We start from the raw sequence: 18,062 nt of genomic DNA on the forward strand, positions 1-18,062 counted from the left end.
CGAAAAAGACATTTCAATCAGTGACATAATTATCAAAAACACTTCCACTCCTTTATTGTACCAGATTGTCACACATTTTCAACCCAATCACAACAGGACAAAGGTGAAGAGGACAGAAAAAAAGGGCAGGGGGCTGTAATTATGTACAAAGTGAAGTCAAGTTAGTACCAGAACTGTAAACACATTTTTCCCTCTGAACTCTTTCCAATGCGTCTAACAGCCTTTTAGGATTTCAGTGGCGTGAGATAATCTAATGAACTGAATGCAGATTTAATCACAACATTAAAACAAGGAGTAAACAAACCACAAAAACACACAAAACATTTGGTACCAAGGAATCAATCATTAAAAACCGCTAAATCTCACAGGTAATAAAACGTAGGATGTGGGGCACAGCTGAAGCATATTTGTAATGTACCTGCCAGTCAAACTGCAACTGCTATCGTACCAATACTGTTTGTCTCAAAAAAATTAAATAAAAAGTGTACCGTGTAGTTTCTTCGCTGATTTATGTCTCCCATGAACTATCATATACTGACACTAGCAGGGTAAGGATGGGTTACTACATTATGTACCATTTTGTGCCATAATTTATATTAAATATGATTAATTTACATTACATTGTTGAAATCTGTGCACTGTATTACAATACTTTTTCAAAAAATAGTGCAACCGTTTCCCTTTTTTTCTGAACTTTCCTTAATTTTGCTCTTTACTTTATTTGAAAGGTCAAAGGAACGGGTGAGGTAAAGGAAACAAATCCCGCGGAAATGATTCAGACGAATTCACAGTAATTCTGTCTTAAATGGAGAGTGACGGGAAAAGGATGGTTCAAAGTGACTTTACTATTAATTCAAAAGGCTTGAATCATGTTTTCCTGCGAACTAACAGAGAAAACGCAGGATTTTCCCTCCAGATAACATCTCTTAAAAAAAAAATCAAAGGAAAGTTGAAAGAAAAGGGAAATGGTTGAGATAATTTGACAATCACAATGCAGCTGTGGTGGTCTCCTGATTGTTGGTTTTGCAGTTGTTTCACTTCTCTCCTCTCCTATCCGTCTCCTGGCTTCAGGACTTGTCTGATGTCAGAGCGCAGTCAAAAGAAGCCGACAGCACCTTGCAGATGGACTGAGCCTGCTCCTGTTCAGACACATGACGACACAGAGGGAGAGGAAATAAAGCAGCTGTCAGTAATTGGATAAATTACCACACGTACCCCAAGTATGTTCATTTCAAATTTCACTTACTGAGCTGCTGCACTGGTACACCCAGATGCTGCAGTCTTGTTGTTTTGCGTCGGTGGTTTTGAGAGCCAGGAGGTTCTTCCCTGCGCCCAGGCCGTCATCGTAACATAGCATACGCACTATCAGGTAGAGAGGGTGGCGGTGGAGCACATCCTGGGGTACAATTAAAAAAAACAAAAAACACTTGATTACTCACTCATAAACACGATCTCTGATCATCCATCAGTTCAGAGTTGGTAAATTTCTTCATTAAAACTAAATATTTTAGTGCAGCACAACACCACGTTGTTTTATTCGGGACTTTCTGAAATATCTGAGTCAGCAGCTTTGTGCAGAACCATGTCAAAAGTATAAATTGATGCTTAATTCATAACCAAGCTGTTAGGCTGTATTGATGACCCAGCAGTACTGCACAGTCTAATCAATGACCATTCAATCTGGAGTACAGTATATCACTTTTTTTTTTTTACTGCTTTGCTATTATAAGCCAGGACTCACACACTGGTCCAGTGAGGCCACTTTGACTCCGTATTTTGACACTCCCAGAATCATCTCCTCGTCTCCAGGCACGAAGGGCAGCTTTCCATCTTGCTGTGAAAAGGAGCAGAATATTTATAGAGGCTTTTTATGTAGTGTAATAAATGAATGATATGATATTGACTGCTGTAAAATTTTTTATGTCAGACCTACTTGAAATGTGTCCCTGTCTTTCTCCTGCTTCTTACCTGAGCAGCATCGATATAGTTGATGAGGTCCAGAGGTTCCTGGAGCGTCTTGCTCATGTCAAACTGTAACTTCTCAATGGCTCCCACATACTTCACCCTGAACTCAGCGCAGGTCTCAGACGTGCTGTTACCTACGGAGGCCATACATCGAAACAACCAGTTAGAGAAGGAAATGGGAGTAGAGAGAAGAGGGTGGGAGAGCTGGAGTAAGAAAAGAAGAGCTGACCTGAGCTCTTGGTGGAGTCGGTGTCGAGGCTGGCGACGGTGCTCGATCTGGAGAGTCCTCCCAAACTGGAGTCCACAGACTGCAGAGAAACAGAAAGAAAACACAAGTGTTTAAGAAGGAGACAGTCTGTCATAACGTTTCTGAGTGTGTTTGTGTGTGTGTGTACGTGTGTTACTGTACCTTACTTTTGGTGCTGATCTCACTGCTCTGAGAGCTGCTGCTGCTGTGGCGCTTTTTGACTTTGCGGAACATCCTTCACCGCATCCTTGATAACCGCATCCAGCCCTCCAGCCCCGCCGACCTGAACGTCACCAACCTCAGTGTTTAATATACCACATGACTGCTTTGTAAGTCTCAGTGGACATGATGAACAGACAACTGATCATGTGCTGAAGTTAGCTTCTGATTCAGGGTTGAGGGGAAAGTTAAAGTAAACATTAATAATATTCAGCATCTGATTCTCTGTTTTTTTCACCACTTACACTTATGAAGAAGTGTTAGACTTTGTAGCAAAAGCCTTAACGCTGTTTAAACCCACTTTTAGATTTGTGAAACCTTTATTTTTCTTATGAAAACAGAAAAAAGGGTGATTTCACTGCTTTTTCCCCCCATCCAGAACACATTAGACCACATCCAGATCAAAACCCACTATACTTAGACTTATAAAACCTGGAATAGATTATTATTATTAAGATTTGAGTATATAGTGGTTTTTGATCAAGACTTGGTCTGATGTGTTTGGATGGAGAAATATCAGTGACCCTTTTTGTGTTTTCACAAATAGAATAAAGGTTTCACAAATCTGAAACTGTATTTTAAAGAGTCTTTGGATTCTCCTTGGTAATCTAGTCCAGATTTGACAAGTCTACTTGTAGTGGTTTTTGATCTGGACCTGGTCTGATGTTATCTGGATGGAGAAATATCAGTGAAATTACCCTTTTTTGTGTTTTCATAAGCCAAATACAGGTTTCACAAATTTGAAAATGGGTTTAAACAGCGTTAAGGCTTTTGCTATGATGCCTAACGCTTTTTGAAGTGGTGAAAAAACAGAGATTCAGCTGCTAAACATCATTATTTGTTTCCTTTGACTTTCCTCTTAACTCTGATTCAGAAGCTACAGTCAGGATGAAGCATTTCCCCTTGCTTTGACCACATTCCCATTCAAATGCATAGAGCAGTGTAAGAAAAAAATAGTTAGAGGGGGTAAAATAATAAAGTAACACTTGGACAATATGATATAAGACTGTAACAAACACTACCTTTACGGTGCTCACAATATTAAGTAAATGACTTTTCAGAAGTGTCGATTCGACTGCTGTTCATTTTTGATGCTGTGGCTTGTGGTAAATAACTATGAGTTCACTGTGATGAAGTCTAGTTAAACTGAAAACCAGTTTGTTCCACCTGCCAGTAACACTGACGGTCTTTGTGAAGGAGGAGGGTGTATCTGCACTGAGCTTAGGTTCAGAGCCATTACAATATTACAGCAGAGCCCTCATGACAAATATGATACACCACCGCTGACTGTTCAAAACTGAGCCAACAGGTCATGTTCGTTGCTATACAAGCTACAAAACAGAAACTACGCTACTGTACCCAATATATTGTGATGTACAGCCTTTTTAAAAAGCCCAATATTACGAGTGAAACTATTTCTCCTCCTTTAATATTCTCCCCACCGCATTCATTTTCACGCTGAAGTTGAAGAGACTTCTACCGGGACTTGGCAAACACATCAACGACGCATTTAATAATTTTAACTGCGTACCTGCTCGTACCGCTGCCGCCTCAGTGTCAACGGGGAGTCTTTACTTCAAAGAAGAGAATTATTGCTTTCTGTTTACGTTCAGTTTGACTCTTTAGCTTCCTTTGAGTTTCACAGCCGCCACCCAACATCACTTAAAGGGGACGCAGCTGTTACTCAACCCCCCCAAAAAAGTAACGCTCTCTCTAAAGTTGAATATTAAACCGACAGGAGTAGGACTGTGGATAATTGTGTGCACAACTTGAGGTTACATACATTGTCAGACTACTTTTTATGTATTTATGACTGTAAATATTGAGTTTTATTTCATTTATTTAATATCATTTTATTCAAAAACCGACCAACGTCTGTCTCGGAACTTTTGTCAACGCCTTTGATTCTGATCGGCGGTATTTTGGTACACCACCGGAAGTTAGCCGTTTCCAAGAGAGGCCGCCCCTCTCATTCATTCAACCACCACAGTATTATTATTATGAGCAAATTTAATTTTAATATTTAACAATGCACCTGTAATATTTAGTCCACATGGCTACAAAACGCAAAATAGAGGTGATCGTCCCCGCAGAGGAGAGTGACCAGCTCCTCATCCGTCCGCTGTGAGTTCAATTCAATCGTTTTTATAGTCAGTTTCTATAACATAACCATAATATTAACAAATGCTAGCTTACATGTTGATTTATTACATCTCCCAGGGGTGCTGGTCAGGAGGTTGGGAGGTCATGCATCATCCTGGAGTTCAAAGGAAGGAAAATCATGGTGAATAATTGATTCTTGGGTGATGAAGGTTAACAGATAAAATGCTTATGTACCTGCCTGACTAGAGTATTATAATATTGCTTGACCCAGTAACATATCTGCAACTACTATAATAATCAATTTATGGTGAGCAGGAATAATTATAAGATTATGGTGTATTTTCTTTATATATATATGTATATATGTATATATGTGTATATATATATATATAGAGAGAGAGAGAGAGAGAGAGAGAGAGAGAGAGATATGTATATGTATGTATATGTATGTGTGTATGTGTATATATATATATATATATATATATATATATATATATATATATATATATAGTATATACTGTATATGTAGTATAGTATAACATGTAGTTCTGTGTTCTGACTTTGTGTTTGGCAGCTGGACTGTGGCATCCACCCTGGCCTGGAGGGAATGGATGCTCTCCCCTACATAGACTTGATTGACCCTGCAGAGATAGACCTGCTGCTCATCAGCCAGTAAGTACTGCCTTATCTCTTCTATGTTTTATTAATAATAATAATAAGAAGAAGAAGAAGAAGAAGAAGAAGAAGAAAAAGAATATCTTTATTTATATAGCACTTGTCAAAACAGTTACAAAGTGCTTCACATAAAAACACAAAGCAATAAAAGAATATAAACACAAAGCAAACAACAAAAAAAAGACAGCCTGACAGTAATTAAAAATAGAAAAACCCATAAAACAGAATAAAACTAGAATCAAGTAAAATCAGGGACGGATTTTAGATTTTAAAGAGGCCATTGACTCATCCTACTTTATTTCTTCGGGCAGGGTGTTCCAGAGCCTCGGAGCTCTAATTTCAAAAGCTCTGTTCCCCTTAGTCTTCAGGCGAGAGTCGCGAACAGATAGAAGACTCCTGCCTGAGGATCTCAAAGTGTGAGCAGGGTCATACGTGGATAAAAGCTCTGAGATATAATGAGGAGTCAGACCATTTAGGGCCTTGTAAGTAATTAAAAGAACCTTGAAATCAATTATAGAACATACTGGAAGCCAGTGTAAAGAGGCTAAAACCAGGGTGATGGTGCTCAAACCTGTTTACTCTGGTTAAAAGCCTGGAAGCTGAGTTCTGTACTGTATGTAGCTGGTCTATGGTACTGTCTATGTGAGGAATGTAGCCTGATCCTTACTGGTTTTTTAAGGCTGATACCAATATCAATACTTTTAGTTTTTACACAACTACATAACATAAACAAATGCTTTGGATATTTGTTCCCTTAATTTCTTTATTTCATTTTTAAATTATAATATCATAAAAGAATATTATATTTATTGATCTACATATCAATGTATCTGCAATAAGCTACTATTGGACAATTTATCAGACAAGCCCTCATGTTAAAGGTCTTTCAACACATCTGTATTATGTTCCTGCTTCAACATCACTGAGACAAATTCTTGTGCTTTTATTCTGCTTATCAAAGTGATTTATGTGCAAGATCATGATAACTGAAAGGATGTTTAACTTGATATTGATGTATCTGTCCTCTTGCCAGTTTCCACCTGGATCACTGTGGAGCTCTACCCTGGTTCCTCCAGAAGACCAGCTTCAAAGGCCGGACCTTCATGACTCATGCCACTAAGGCCATCTACCGCTGGCTACTGTCAGACTACGTCAAAGTCAGGTTGGGAAGAAGCAATCGTCTCATTGGCTGAATTGTGATGTAACTCTCTTGCTATTCACTCACCGTTTCGATATATTGCAGCAACATTTCTGCAGATGACATGCTGTACACTGAGACTGACCTGGAAGAGAGCATGGATAAGATTGAGACCATCAACTTTCACGAGGTCAAGGAGGTGGCGGGAATCAAGTTCTGGTGCTACCACGCCGGTCATGTGCTGGGAGCTGCCATGTTCATGATTGAAATAGCGGGAGTCAAGGTAACGAGTCCTGTAATTACTGGACACTCTGATTTGTTGTATTTATAACGACATTTTCTGTTTCAGAGATCCCTGTCGTTCATTCATAAAGTCTAATATCTGTCTGTTTTTCATGTGTGTGCATTGCTAAGATGTACTTCCTCCATTTTTTTCCCTCCAAAGCTGCTGTACACAGGAGACTTCTCCCGACAAGAAGACAGGCATCTGATGGCAGCTGAGATCCCCAGTGTCAAACCTGACATCTTAATCATAGTACGCCAAAAGTGCACCATGTTTACATTAAAGAATTCACATTAAACACTACTTTTAATGGATCTTAATGTGATCACAACACGATGAATCCTGCTATTCTTTCGGCAGGAGTCGACCTACGGCACGCACATCCACGAGAAGAGGGAGGAGCGTGAGGCTCGCTTCTGTAACACAGTACACGACATTGTCAACAGAGAAGGTCGCTGTTTAATCCCTGTGTTCGCCTTGGGACGGGCCCAGGAGCTGCTGCTCATCCTGGGTGAGAAAACACCACTGAACAACATTGTTAGTCTCCAAATTCTCCCATCCCATCTAAGAGTTTTGATCTTCTGTCATGGAAAAGTGCCACATATTTGCATTGTATTACACTTGTTTTAACATTTTGTCTTCATTCAATCATGAGGAGATGAGAGGAAGCTGTGAGGTTGTGTTTCATGTCCCCCTGTAGACGAGTATTGGCAGAACCACCCTGAGCTCCATGACATCCCCATCTATTATGCTTCATCCCTGGCCAAGAAGTGCATGGCCGTGTACCAGACCTATGTCAACGCAATGAACGACAAGATCCGCAAGGCCATCAATATCAACAACCCTTTTGTCTTCAAGCACATCAGCAACCTCAAGGTGGAGAGCTGCTACAGACCCAGACACCCACGCTGTTTTATAAATTTAGGCTTCATCATCTAAATGTGGCGTCTGTCCTCTCCAGAGCATGGATCACTTCGATGATATCGGCCCCAGTGTGGTGATGGCGTCCCCGGGTATGATGCAGAGTGGCCTCTCCAGGGAGCTCTTTGAAAGCTGGTGCACTGACAAGAGGAATGGAGTCATTATCGCTGGATACTGTGTGGAGGGCACGCTGGCCAAGGTCAGAGCACAACAGGACTCGCTTTTTAAAGTCCAGTATGAACAGGAGGAATTATTACAGCGAGAAAAAATCAACAAGCTGATTTATCTTCTGGGATAGAAGCGTTGTTACTTATTCAGATTTTCTGCTCATCTACACTTGAATCCGATGTGTCTGTTGAGGCAGTAAATGTTTACAAATAATAATAATAATGATATATGAATTCAAATCACTGTGGTTAATGTGTACGTTCTACAGCATATCATGTCTGAACCAGAGGAGATCACTACCATGTCAGGGCAGAAGCTGCAGCTGAAGATGTCGGTGGACTACATCTCCTTCTCCGCCCACACGGACTACCAGCAGACCAGCGAGTTCATCAGGGCTCTAAAACCTCCGCACGTGGTACGAGGAAAAATAAAAAGTTTAAAATTGTGTGTTCTCTGTACCTAACAGTCAGGTCAGTTGTAAATGACAAAAGCTTTAATCCTCCGCGGCTCTCTCGTCCGCATGTCATCCTCAGATCTTGGTCCACGGGGAGCAGAATGAGATGGCCCGTCTGAAGGCTGCGTTGATCAGGGAGTACGAGGATAATGACCAGGTTCACATCGAAGTCCACAACCCTCGCAACACAGAAGCTGTCACCCTCAACTTCAGAGGAGAGAAACTAGCCAAGGTCAGTGAACTGCCTGTTTTCCTCTGTCAATTTTTTTCTTGTCTATATGAGACTTTTTAAGCTCCCTGCCTGCTTAACAATGTCAGGTCGAGTTAGTTTTGTCATCTTAAAACACAAATCCACTCATTAAAAGTGGATTCTGCTCCTCTGCTCAGGTGATGGGTTCTCTGGCGGATAAGAAGTGTGCTCAGGGTCAGAGGGTGTCAGGCATACTGGTGAAGAAGAACTTCAACTACCACATCCTCAATCCATCAGACCTGTCTAGTGAGTAGCCTTCAATTCCTCAAATCCTCTCGCCACCTGCAGCAAAGTACCACCAGGGACTAAAATGAAAAGGGTCATCAACAAATCAGAAACGGAGCTGCTGGTGTGAATCTGTTCAGAGATTTGTTGCTGAGCCGATGTGTCTGTATTGCAGCATACACGGAGTTGGCCATGAGCACAGTGAAACAGACCCAGGCCATCCCCTTCACTGGACCTTACTCGCTGCTTGTGTGCCATCTGAGGAACCTCACTGGTAAGAGGACCTCTATATTTGTGTGTGTGCGTTGAGTGACCAAGCATTTAACAGCACATACATAAAAGTTTGGACACACCTTCACATTTGAATCAGAAAGTGTGTCCAAACTTTTGACTGGTATTATATGCATGTGCACTTTTACAAATGTATGTTTATAGTTGAGTTCACCTCATACAGAGTGCTGCCGTTTTTTTTCTCTGTCTCAGGTGACGTGGAGGAACTGGATGGAACCGAGAAAAACACTTTGAGGATCTTTAAAAGCATCACTCTGATCCATGAAGTGGGCATGGTGCTGCTGGAGGTAAGAGCGAAGGCAATTTCAACCAGCTGTTGTCCTGCTAAGCATTTATGCAATAAGTATGTATGTAAATACCCTCATTCCCAATGGGTTGAATGAGGAGATTTAATTCTCTTGTTTCTTATGAATTGAATATAATTCTCTATGATTTGCTTTATGTCAAGAATCTTCTTCATGAATAAGGTGATTTTATTTGCTTGTTTCTTATGAACTGAACAGAACTCGTTTTTGCTTTTTGTTTATTATTGTATTTCTATAATGAGTCATGAATCTACGTTATATGTTTGTAGCTCCCTCTGCTGGGATGGACCTTTTGTGCCAGTTGTGGATATCTATAATTTATCCTACCTGTGTTGATTGCACAAATTGCCAGAACACACACTGAAGAAAGGCGTCTTGCTCAAAACGTCCGTGTGGCAATTACAAAAAAGTAAACTAGGTGTGCTGTCTATATCCTTTTTTATTCATAAATACAGCTGGAAAAAGTTTAATGTTTTAAATTCCACGGTAACTAAAGGTAAGGATTTTGACAGGGTTTGATGATTTTCTATAGGTGCTGTACATTGTGGATACTCTGCTTTCTATAAAAGTTTCAGTCAACTCAACCACCCTTTTTTCTGTTTCAGTGGATTGCGAATCCTCTGAATGACATGTATGCTGACGCTGTCACCACTGTAGTGTTGGAAGTTCAGTCCAACCCGAAGGCTCAGAAAGGTTGGAACATGAAACTATGAACATCTTTTCTTGTATTTTATTTATATTTTTTCTTTGACCATCACTGAAATTGAAATACTAGAAAGGTTCTATGACGTCTTGATCGAATGTGATTAAATTTGTGTTTTATTAACAGTCATGGAGACCCAGAGCGCCATTATGGACATGGACGTCTTCCAAGCACGACTAGAGGTCATGTTGCAGTGAGTGCTACCCAAGCTTTTTATATCTACAGTTTATTCACTTGTTTATAACGTTGTAAACATGGATCACAGTGTTTGGTGGGTATACTGTAATATATTCTCTGTCCTCTGTCTTTAGGGACATGTTTGGAGAGGAATTTGTGGATTTCAGTGATGGTAAAAACATCTCTGTGACGGTAGATGGGAAGACGGTTCACATCTGCCTGGAAACGAGGGTGAGAAGCTTTCAGCCTGTTATACTAAGACACAGGACGGTGTCAGGTATTTGGTGCGACTGTTGTTGTTTTGGGTCTTTCTCACCGGCCTCTTCTCCCCTCACCAGTCGGTGTGCTGCGAGGACGACTGCACCGAGGACGACTCCCTGAGAGAGATGGTGGAGCTGGCGGTGCAGCGGCTCTATGACGCCCTCAACCCCGTCATCTGAATGTGTGCAGACACGACTGCAGCGTTCATAACCACTTACAGTTAACCTTTGACCTAAAGAGGGTTGGAGACTTGATCACTGCAGATACAAATGCTAAAAATATTTTTAAGGGGCTTGATTTAAGGGAATAAGCAACTTGGATTTGTGCACAAGTCATTGTTTTATCCAAAATAAATTTGACAAGAGAAATGAGAATAGTACAGATGGTTGATCTATGTTCATTATTTAGATCGTAATTGAAAAAGATCTTGCTGTCTGTCTCTGTGGTCCAACTTTACTGTAACTAACGGCCTCAGCAACCAAACCAAAATCATGGGATTTGAAGATAGGCCTCAACATTAAGGAAAGTCTGTGTAGGAGAAGAAATTAAATAAGCTAAGTAGTTTTTTCCATAGCTTTTAGTGTTGTCTTTGATATGCAAGCACTTTTAATTTTATTTGAGTTTTTAATATTATTTAATAACAGTATTTGTGTTGATGCACTGGAGGTTTTGTTTGACTCAAGTTCTCTACTAACATGCACTGATATGTTTACTTTTATCTGTGACGTTTACTGTGAATTTCATGCACTAAATGTTTGTGTTCAGTGTAAATAAAACATTTAAATAAAAACTTTTACATACATTTGTGTGTGTTGACTCTTAAGTTACTTTATTTCATCAGCTGTTGCCAGAATTTTTTTTTTTTAATTAGGTTATTTGCATGTTTTTAATCAGTTTGTGTTGATGACTCGGGTTGATGAAGCATGTTAACAAAAGACACACACATTGTGCTCTGACAGCACTGCTCAGAGGTCATTTATTAGTTAAATATCTGGACAATATAACTACTGATTTTACAATAAATATCATCAAAGGCACATTCTTCAACTGAACCATCTCACCACAACCTTACATTTCCTGTTTGATGGTCTCCCAAGAAACAGTGCAACCATAATCAAAACTTGCTTCCATAAAAATAAGAAATCTGTGTGACAGATGACTTTATAAAAGCCAAAAGGAGTTGAATTATTGCACTAAAAAGGTTGTTAACCACTGAGGGTTTCTCTGTCAGCGTGTGATGAAATGCTCATAATATGCTGACACGGTGAGGACATAATGCTGACAGTGTGACTGACAAACTGAACAACAGGAGACTGGACCACCAAGCTAAAACCAGTGCAAAAAAAAAAGAAACTGGTAACATATCAAACCTTTTGTTTTACAGTAAAACGAATGAATATTGTGTTCATAGAAAAATTGCACTTGTTCTGTGGCACATGCTTGCTCATATGCACATGTGGGGCTCCAATTAACAGTTATTTCCAGTGGCAATTGATCATTTTAATGAAATGCCCTGAAATTGTGAGAAATGCCAATTGCAGTTTCCTAAAGCCAAGGTGATGTCTTCAAATTGCTTGTTTTGTCTGTGTCAGTCCAAAAATGTCAAAATATTTTAGTAACACAGACAAATGTTTGCCATTTGTGCTTCAAAAATTACTTTAAGATTTCCAAAAAAGGTGCCAATAATCTCCTAATCAAATAACTGAGCAATCGTTACAGGTTTATGTGCATTAGAGCTGCAACTAACAATTATTTTTATTATTGATTAATCTTTTTGTCAAAAAAAATTGTGGAAACAATTTCTTAGAGCACATGATGACTTCAGATGTCTTGTTTTATCTGAACAGCAGTCCAAAATCTTAAGATATGCAGTTAACCATCATGTATTATGGTGTGTTTTTGCTTTAAAAAATGACTAAAGCGATTATTCGATTATCAAAATAGTTGCTGATTAATTTTCTGTTGATCAACTTATCTATTAAATCGACTAACTGTTGCAGCTCTAATGCACATTACAGCTAAATCTTTGGTTAGCAGCTTGCATGAGAACAATGTGATCTATAAACAAATTACACTATTGCACTGTCACACTGACCGAAAGGATGAAGGTGAGTCATCCATTGTGATTTCACTGACATTTAGTTGTTCAAGTCTCCAGGGAAGAAGAAGGGGTTTTAGTTAAACATGGATGTGAAAGGTGATGATTTAAGGGCCCCAAAAGGGCTGGGCGATATGGACAAAATCAAATATGATATTTTTGACCAAGTACCTCAATATCGATATTGCGACAATATTGTAGGGATGAGCATTACTGATGATAAATAATCACCAGTAATGTGGATATAATGAATAAGTGGATAAAGGCAAATAACAGAACTACTATAACAGTTTGGTAAGTTCAGAAAATTACATCACTTTACTGTAATGCAGCCTTTAAAACCAGGAAAAGACAATACTTATGCCATATTATGATATCCAAAATCTAGGACAATAATATCTAGATATCACAATATCGATATAATATCGATATATTGCCCAGCCCTTGGCCCCAACAGCATCAGTGTCCAGTGCTCCATCCTTCCTCACGTCACCCTCGTTTTAAGCTTATTAATATTCCCACGGCCATCGCCAACAGCACCCCGACTCCCACCTCCATCATCCTGCCCAGCTTCTTCTCGCCCATCGTCTCCTGTTTCTTCCTCATCATGTCCTCTTTGCGGATTCGGATGTCTCTCTGTCTCTGCAGCTGCTCGTTGTAGTGGGACTTGAAGAACTGGTCGAAATCAAAGACGCCTTCTCGGCTGTCTGCAGTCACAGCAGACCGCCGGCTCCCGGCTTGCTGCTTGGCCGGGCTCCCGGCGGTGTCCTTGGCGGAGGGTTTAGCTGTTGCAGTGAGGTCTGATAGACTCAACAGACCCCGGTCGTACCTCTTTCTCAGCCCCTTGTTGCCCAGCACGGTGTAGGCCTCGTTGATGTCCGAGAAGCGGACAGTGGCCTCGTCGCTGCCGGAGTTTCTGTCCGGGTGGTAGATGAAGGACTGCTTGTAGTAGGCTGTTTTTATCTGGGCGTGAGTGGCGGTGGGTGACACCTCCAGAATTTCATAATAGCCTGTTTTGGTTTTGTAAAGCGGCACAGAGCGGTCTCCATTCCCGGTGTAAGCCCTGATAAAAACAACCTGTCCATGTCTCCACCACAAGTATCGACGAGGAGTCCTTGACGTGCAGAAAGTCCTCCGAAACTCGGCTTGACACCGGTGCCGAGAGAAAAGTCTTCCTCTAATTTGAACGCGAATCTCTTTAGAAAGTGAATACTCTTTCTTAAGTCCAATATAATTGTCATATTCGGCGACAAAGCCATTTCCCCATGCATTGTTACCGGCACAGAGCGGCGCGTTTACCCTTGTGTAACCGTGCCGTGGAGCTCCAACGGTCACCTCTGCAGCGTTTTCGGCTCCACACAGACTGCCATTTTGAATGTCAACCGCCACAACCCCAGCAGGTAGAGACGAAGCGTGTGTTGCACATTTACCTTGTTTGTATTGAGTTTCCAGGAGGTGACGGTGACATATTTTGTGCGCTATATCGTTTGCTCCCTTGCCAAAACGCAGCCTGAGCTCCGCCATGTTCGCAGAGCCGAAGAACGCTGATATAACAAGCTGATCTAACTGCAGCGCCTCTCAGCGGTGCGTATGACAAAGTAACATCAAAGAAGTGTTATTTCTTTCCTCCACCCGCATTCTGCGAAGACCCGCCCCTACTCTGCCTCTGATTGGGTCTGTCGTCGAAATTCTTACCCTAACCCAATCATCTCACTCCCCATGCCTAAACCTAACCAATCTAACCACCGAAGGTAACGAGTACTAGCCAATCAGAGGCAGAGTAGGGCGGGTCTTCGCGGAATGCAGGTGGAGGGAAAAATATGGCGTTTACAACATTGGTTCCCAAACTAGTGGTCCCGACCTCCACCAGGGGTCGCCAAAGCTTCATGGGGGGGGGGGGTCGCGAGACCTTCTTGATTTTAAGTGGTGCAAGAAAACTTATAAATAATGAGAAAACGGGCGAATTTGCACATTTTCATTCACTTAAAGTCAGAAAAAACAACGTATGAATCACCGGATGATTGATTTATTAATGATGACGATGATGGGAGACAATATTTGGGGGATGATTCGTGGAAGTGATTTATAGTGTAATTGTAAACGTCGAAAAACGACTCACTTTTTAATCTTTTGTGGTCACTTTTGATTAACTTTAGTATAAATACATGTTAATTATGATTCATGTGTTGTTTTTTCTGACTTTATGTGAATAAAAACGTGCAGATTTGCCAGTTTTCCCATTGGAAATAGGTATATTTCAAAATATCATTGTCCTGGTCACAAAAGCAACGTTTTAAGGGAATAACAGCCGTTTTCTAGACTTTTTAAGCATAAGCATTTAGGAATTAACACTTACTACCCAGGGACAAAAATGTCTTACATGGTGTTATCTCTCATGGAAAAGTCATAATGTCAAGACTTTTATTGTGAAGTTTGGTGAAACACTTCCCCCCACAACCGGAAGTACAGTCCACTGCGACTGCAACTAGTTTTCTGCAACATAATCATGTCCAAGTACAAAACAGTTATTTGGCCTAAAGTGATTTTATTTGGCGACTCAATCACACAGGTAAGATCATGCATGGAGATCTACTGCAATATTGTGCATTTTGTTCGCTGCTATCTTATCGTTAATTCGCATTATCTGTTATTTTGCGAGCTAATGGTATTAATGGTGTTTCTTTCAGTTTTCATTTCAAGCCAATGGGTGGGGCTCAGAAATTGCCAACAGACTAGCAAGGTCAGTTCCCATCTAATGTCTCTTGACTTAAGTCGTATTTTTAATATAATTCCTTTAAGTGCTTCAGTTTTATACATTCACATGGCTGTGATTTTGTATCTTGCATGCAACTTTGACCAATATCTTAACCCGGCATTTAATTTCCCCTCAGAAAGTGTGACGTTGTGAACAGAGGACTTTCTGGCTACAACTCCAGATGGGCCAAAATTGTTCTTCCTCGTCTCATCAACAGTCAGAGCTCAGCAGACAACAACATTGCAGCTGTCACTGTCTTCTTTGGCGCCAACGACTGTGCCCTGGAAGGTACAATTACTCTGACCGGAAGTACACCCACTGTATTGATAAAGCATTCTGCTGCAAACACTGGGTGCATCCCAAATCTCTTAAATTGCATCAACGTTTCCCTCACTTGCGTCTTTTCCTTGCGTCTTAGTCCCTCCCACTGTGGATGCAAGGAGAGACGCAAGGAAATCAAGCGAGGAGAGAGGAAACGAGGAAATTTGTTTTAAGAGACATGAGACGTCCTCTCCTCTGAAGCGTCACGTGAAGCGACGTCCGTTTCTGATGACGGCGACAGCTGATCACACCTGGATCAGCTGTCAGTCGGCTTTAACAGCTGTAGAAACCATTTCTACTCGCAGAATGCGTTTATACTATTTATTGATCATTTCCATCTGTATTTTTTGATAACCCTGATAGTGAATTCATCATTCAATAACCCAGAATATGATCAGGGTGTCTCCTGAACACTGGAAAATATGTATTTGGCTAAATGTTTCAGGGCAAATGGAAATGATGTAACTCATATCAAACTCGACACTCAGGAATTTTCAGCCTCACATGTGACTGAATGGAAAGGACGATAAATGATGTAATATATAAATGTGTTTAACTGTTATTATGGATAAAGTTAAAGTCAGGAAGAGTCTGTCTGTCAGCAAGAAACAGTTTAATGGAGGAAATAACATCGTGAAAAAAATCTTTCTAATAAATGAAGAAAGTTGTTTATGGTTCTTTTGTTGATCAGACCGACAATTAACAGATTTTTAACTATATGATGAATATATAAATAAACATAAAACTTGGGAATGATACACTTAAATTTAATCTGTAATCTGTCTCCACTTCGGTATGAAACTGCAGTGATGTATCAGATCAGTCTGATCAGCTGCAGCGTCCAATCAATAAGTGATATCCAATAAGGGGGCATGTCGGACTGTCATACACAGTGATTACAACCAGTAAAAACGCTGAATAAAGCAGCTTCACGCTAAAAAGTTGCTCAAAGAATTTGTCATTCCCTCCTAATATACCTTTCTGATTTTGCCTCCTTCCATCTGTTCCTGTCGTGCAGATAAGAACCCTCAGCAACACATCTCTCTGCAGGAGTACTCAGAGAACCTGAAGGAGATCTCCAAGCTCCTGGCTTCAGCTGGAGTGTCAGCTGACAAAGTTATTTTCATCACCCCTCCTCCTATTCACGAGCCAGCCTGGGAGAAGGAGTGTATCCTGAAAGGTAACACTCTCTCGTTCTTGTATCGTCGCATAGAACTATTTTTTACAATCCGGGCCTGCAAAGATCATGAATACCTCTTTATATGTCTTCCAGGAGGTACTCTCAATCGCCTCAACTCTGTAGCCGGACAGTATGCCCAGGCATGTGTCCAGGCAGCTGGTCAGTGTGGTACAGACGTCCTAGACCTCTGGACCCTCATGCAGAGAGACGGACAGGTGGGCAGCACTTGTAACATGAAGTCCTCATACAGAAAACAGGGACATTGCGATATTTTACAGAACTGTCATTTCTTAATTATTTCCGCAAAGTTTCAGCTGAACATGAAAGAAATGTGAATTTTGTCTACAGGCAAACATAAATATTTACTTGAATTTTTTCTTTTCAGGAAATTTCCATTTCCTCTATAATTAGTACCAAATTACACAGTTCCTTTCAGGAAAGCTCCTTGAAAACTTTGAACTCATGAATGAAACAGGCAGTTCATCCAAATTCTATGTTTCTGAATCAGCTGATAAAATTATTGAATACTGAATGATGATGATTTATTTTACAGCTCCTTTAATTTTACACTAATTTGCAGGTATGGGTTAGATTTAGACATTTTGCAAAAAGGGTGGTGCAAATTATAAGAAAAACAGGGGGGGGTTCAACTGGTTTATAGTTGGATTCATATGCATCTCAACATATGAAGAGAGAAAAAAAACATTATTTTCAGCATGTAGTTTAAACAATATATAAGCATATTATGTTGTTGTTTTGTTTTTTAAACTTAATGTCTATAATTTCAGTTACTTTATTTTATAGATCCCTAACTTTCCTACTAATTTCCAGGACATTTTCAACAATTCCCTAAAAGTAGCAGCTTTGTAACGGTTCATTCTCAATCTTTAATATATGATACTTAAAGGAGTACAAGTGTGAATATTTTATCTTTTAAAAATCCTGTGTTGTTCTCTGCTCCACAGGATTACACACTTTACCTTTCTGATGGGCTGCATCTCTCAGAGAAGGGCAACCAGTTTGTGACCGAGCACCTGTGGGCGCTGCTGGAGAGGCGAGTAGTTGACCTGCCTCTCATCCTGCCCTACTGGGGAGACGTGGACAGAAAGAGCCCAGAGAGCAGCCTGCTCTGTGACCAGTGAACAGGAGGACGTTGGATTTGTATGGAAAACATTTTTCCTTTAGGATCCAACAGAGCTGGACATTCAATGGAGATGAAATATCTCACCAGCATTTCTGTGTTGCCTGGTAAACTGACAGTATGTACACCGGACTGCATTTATGTCAAGATTTGAAATGCACAATAAAGATCTTTATTTTGAG

General features: G+C 40.5%; 4 protein-coding genes across 7 annotated transcripts; 2 read left to right on the plus strand and 2 right to left on the minus strand.

Moving 5' to 3' along the window:
- Positions 1–29: 29 nt before the first annotated feature.
- Positions 30–4,093, minus strand: itgb1bp1 (integrin beta 1 binding protein 1). Of its 3 annotated transcripts, none has more exons than XM_067615170.1 (7): positions 3,973–4,093; positions 2,375–2,510; positions 2,195–2,273; positions 1,969–2,099; positions 1,742–1,834; positions 1,247–1,396; positions 30–1,139 (listed from the first exon to the last, which is right to left on the minus strand). In XM_067615170.1, the coding sequence occupies exons 2-7, from the start codon at positions 2,444–2,446 to the stop codon at positions 1,068–1,070; spliced, it is 597 nt and encodes a 198-aa protein (XP_067471271.1). In that variant the 5' UTR covers positions 2,447–2,510; positions 3,973–4,093; the 3' UTR covers positions 30–1,067. The 3 variants fall into 3 exon arrangements, with proteins under 3 accessions (XP_067471271.1, XP_067471269.1, XP_067471270.1); XM_067615168.1 differs by having other exon boundaries at positions 2,375–2,495; positions 3,963–4,090; XM_067615169.1 differs by having other exon boundaries at positions 3,963–4,080.
- Positions 4,094–4,238: 145 nt separating this feature from the next.
- LOC137200388 (cleavage and polyadenylation specificity factor subunit 3) lies at positions 4,239–11,187 on the plus strand. Its single transcript, XM_067615163.1, has 18 exons — positions 4,239–4,555; positions 4,652–4,715; positions 5,109–5,206; positions 6,243–6,371; positions 6,453–6,630; positions 6,793–6,882; positions 6,991–7,141; positions 7,331–7,506; positions 7,592–7,750; positions 7,988–8,134; positions 8,253–8,405; positions 8,561–8,669; positions 8,824–8,922; positions 9,132–9,226; positions 9,850–9,937; positions 10,074–10,140; positions 10,259–10,355; positions 10,463–11,187. Exons 1-18 carry the CDS (start codon positions 4,485–4,487, stop codon positions 10,562–10,564), a joined length of 2,073 nt encoding a protein of 690 aa, XP_067471264.1. The 5' UTR covers positions 4,239–4,484; the 3' UTR covers positions 10,565–11,187.
- A 139-nt stretch (positions 11,188–11,326) lies between these two features.
- Positions 11,327–14,091, minus strand: LOC137200389 (uncharacterized). Its single transcript, XM_067615164.1, has one exon. It carries the CDS (start codon positions 14,005–14,007, stop codon positions 12,973–12,975), a length of 1,035 nt encoding a protein of 344 aa, XP_067471265.1. The 5' UTR covers positions 14,008–14,091; the 3' UTR covers positions 11,327–12,972.
- Positions 14,092–14,901: 810 nt separating this feature from the next.
- On the plus strand, positions 14,902–18,061 carry iah1 (isoamyl acetate hydrolyzing esterase 1 (putative)). 2 transcript variants are annotated; one of them, XM_067615166.1, is made up of 6 exons: positions 14,902–15,052; positions 15,171–15,223; positions 15,375–15,526; positions 16,578–16,739; positions 16,833–16,954; positions 17,705–18,061. In XM_067615166.1, the coding sequence occupies exons 1-6, from the start codon at positions 14,990–14,992 to the stop codon at positions 17,879–17,881; spliced, it is 729 nt and encodes a 242-aa protein (XP_067471267.1). In that variant the 5' UTR covers positions 14,902–14,989; the 3' UTR covers positions 17,882–18,061. The 2 variants fall into 2 exon arrangements, with proteins under 2 accessions (XP_067471267.1, XP_067471266.1); XM_067615165.1 differs by having other exon boundaries at positions 16,578–16,954.
- The last annotated feature ends 1 nt before the right edge of the window (position 18,062 follows it).

This window comes from Thunnus thynnus, chromosome 16 (assembly GCF_963924715.1).
Source record: "Thunnus thynnus chromosome 16, fThuThy2.1, whole genome shotgun sequence".
NCBI lineage: Eukaryota > Metazoa > Chordata > Actinopteri > Scombriformes > Scombridae > Thunnus > Thunnus thynnus.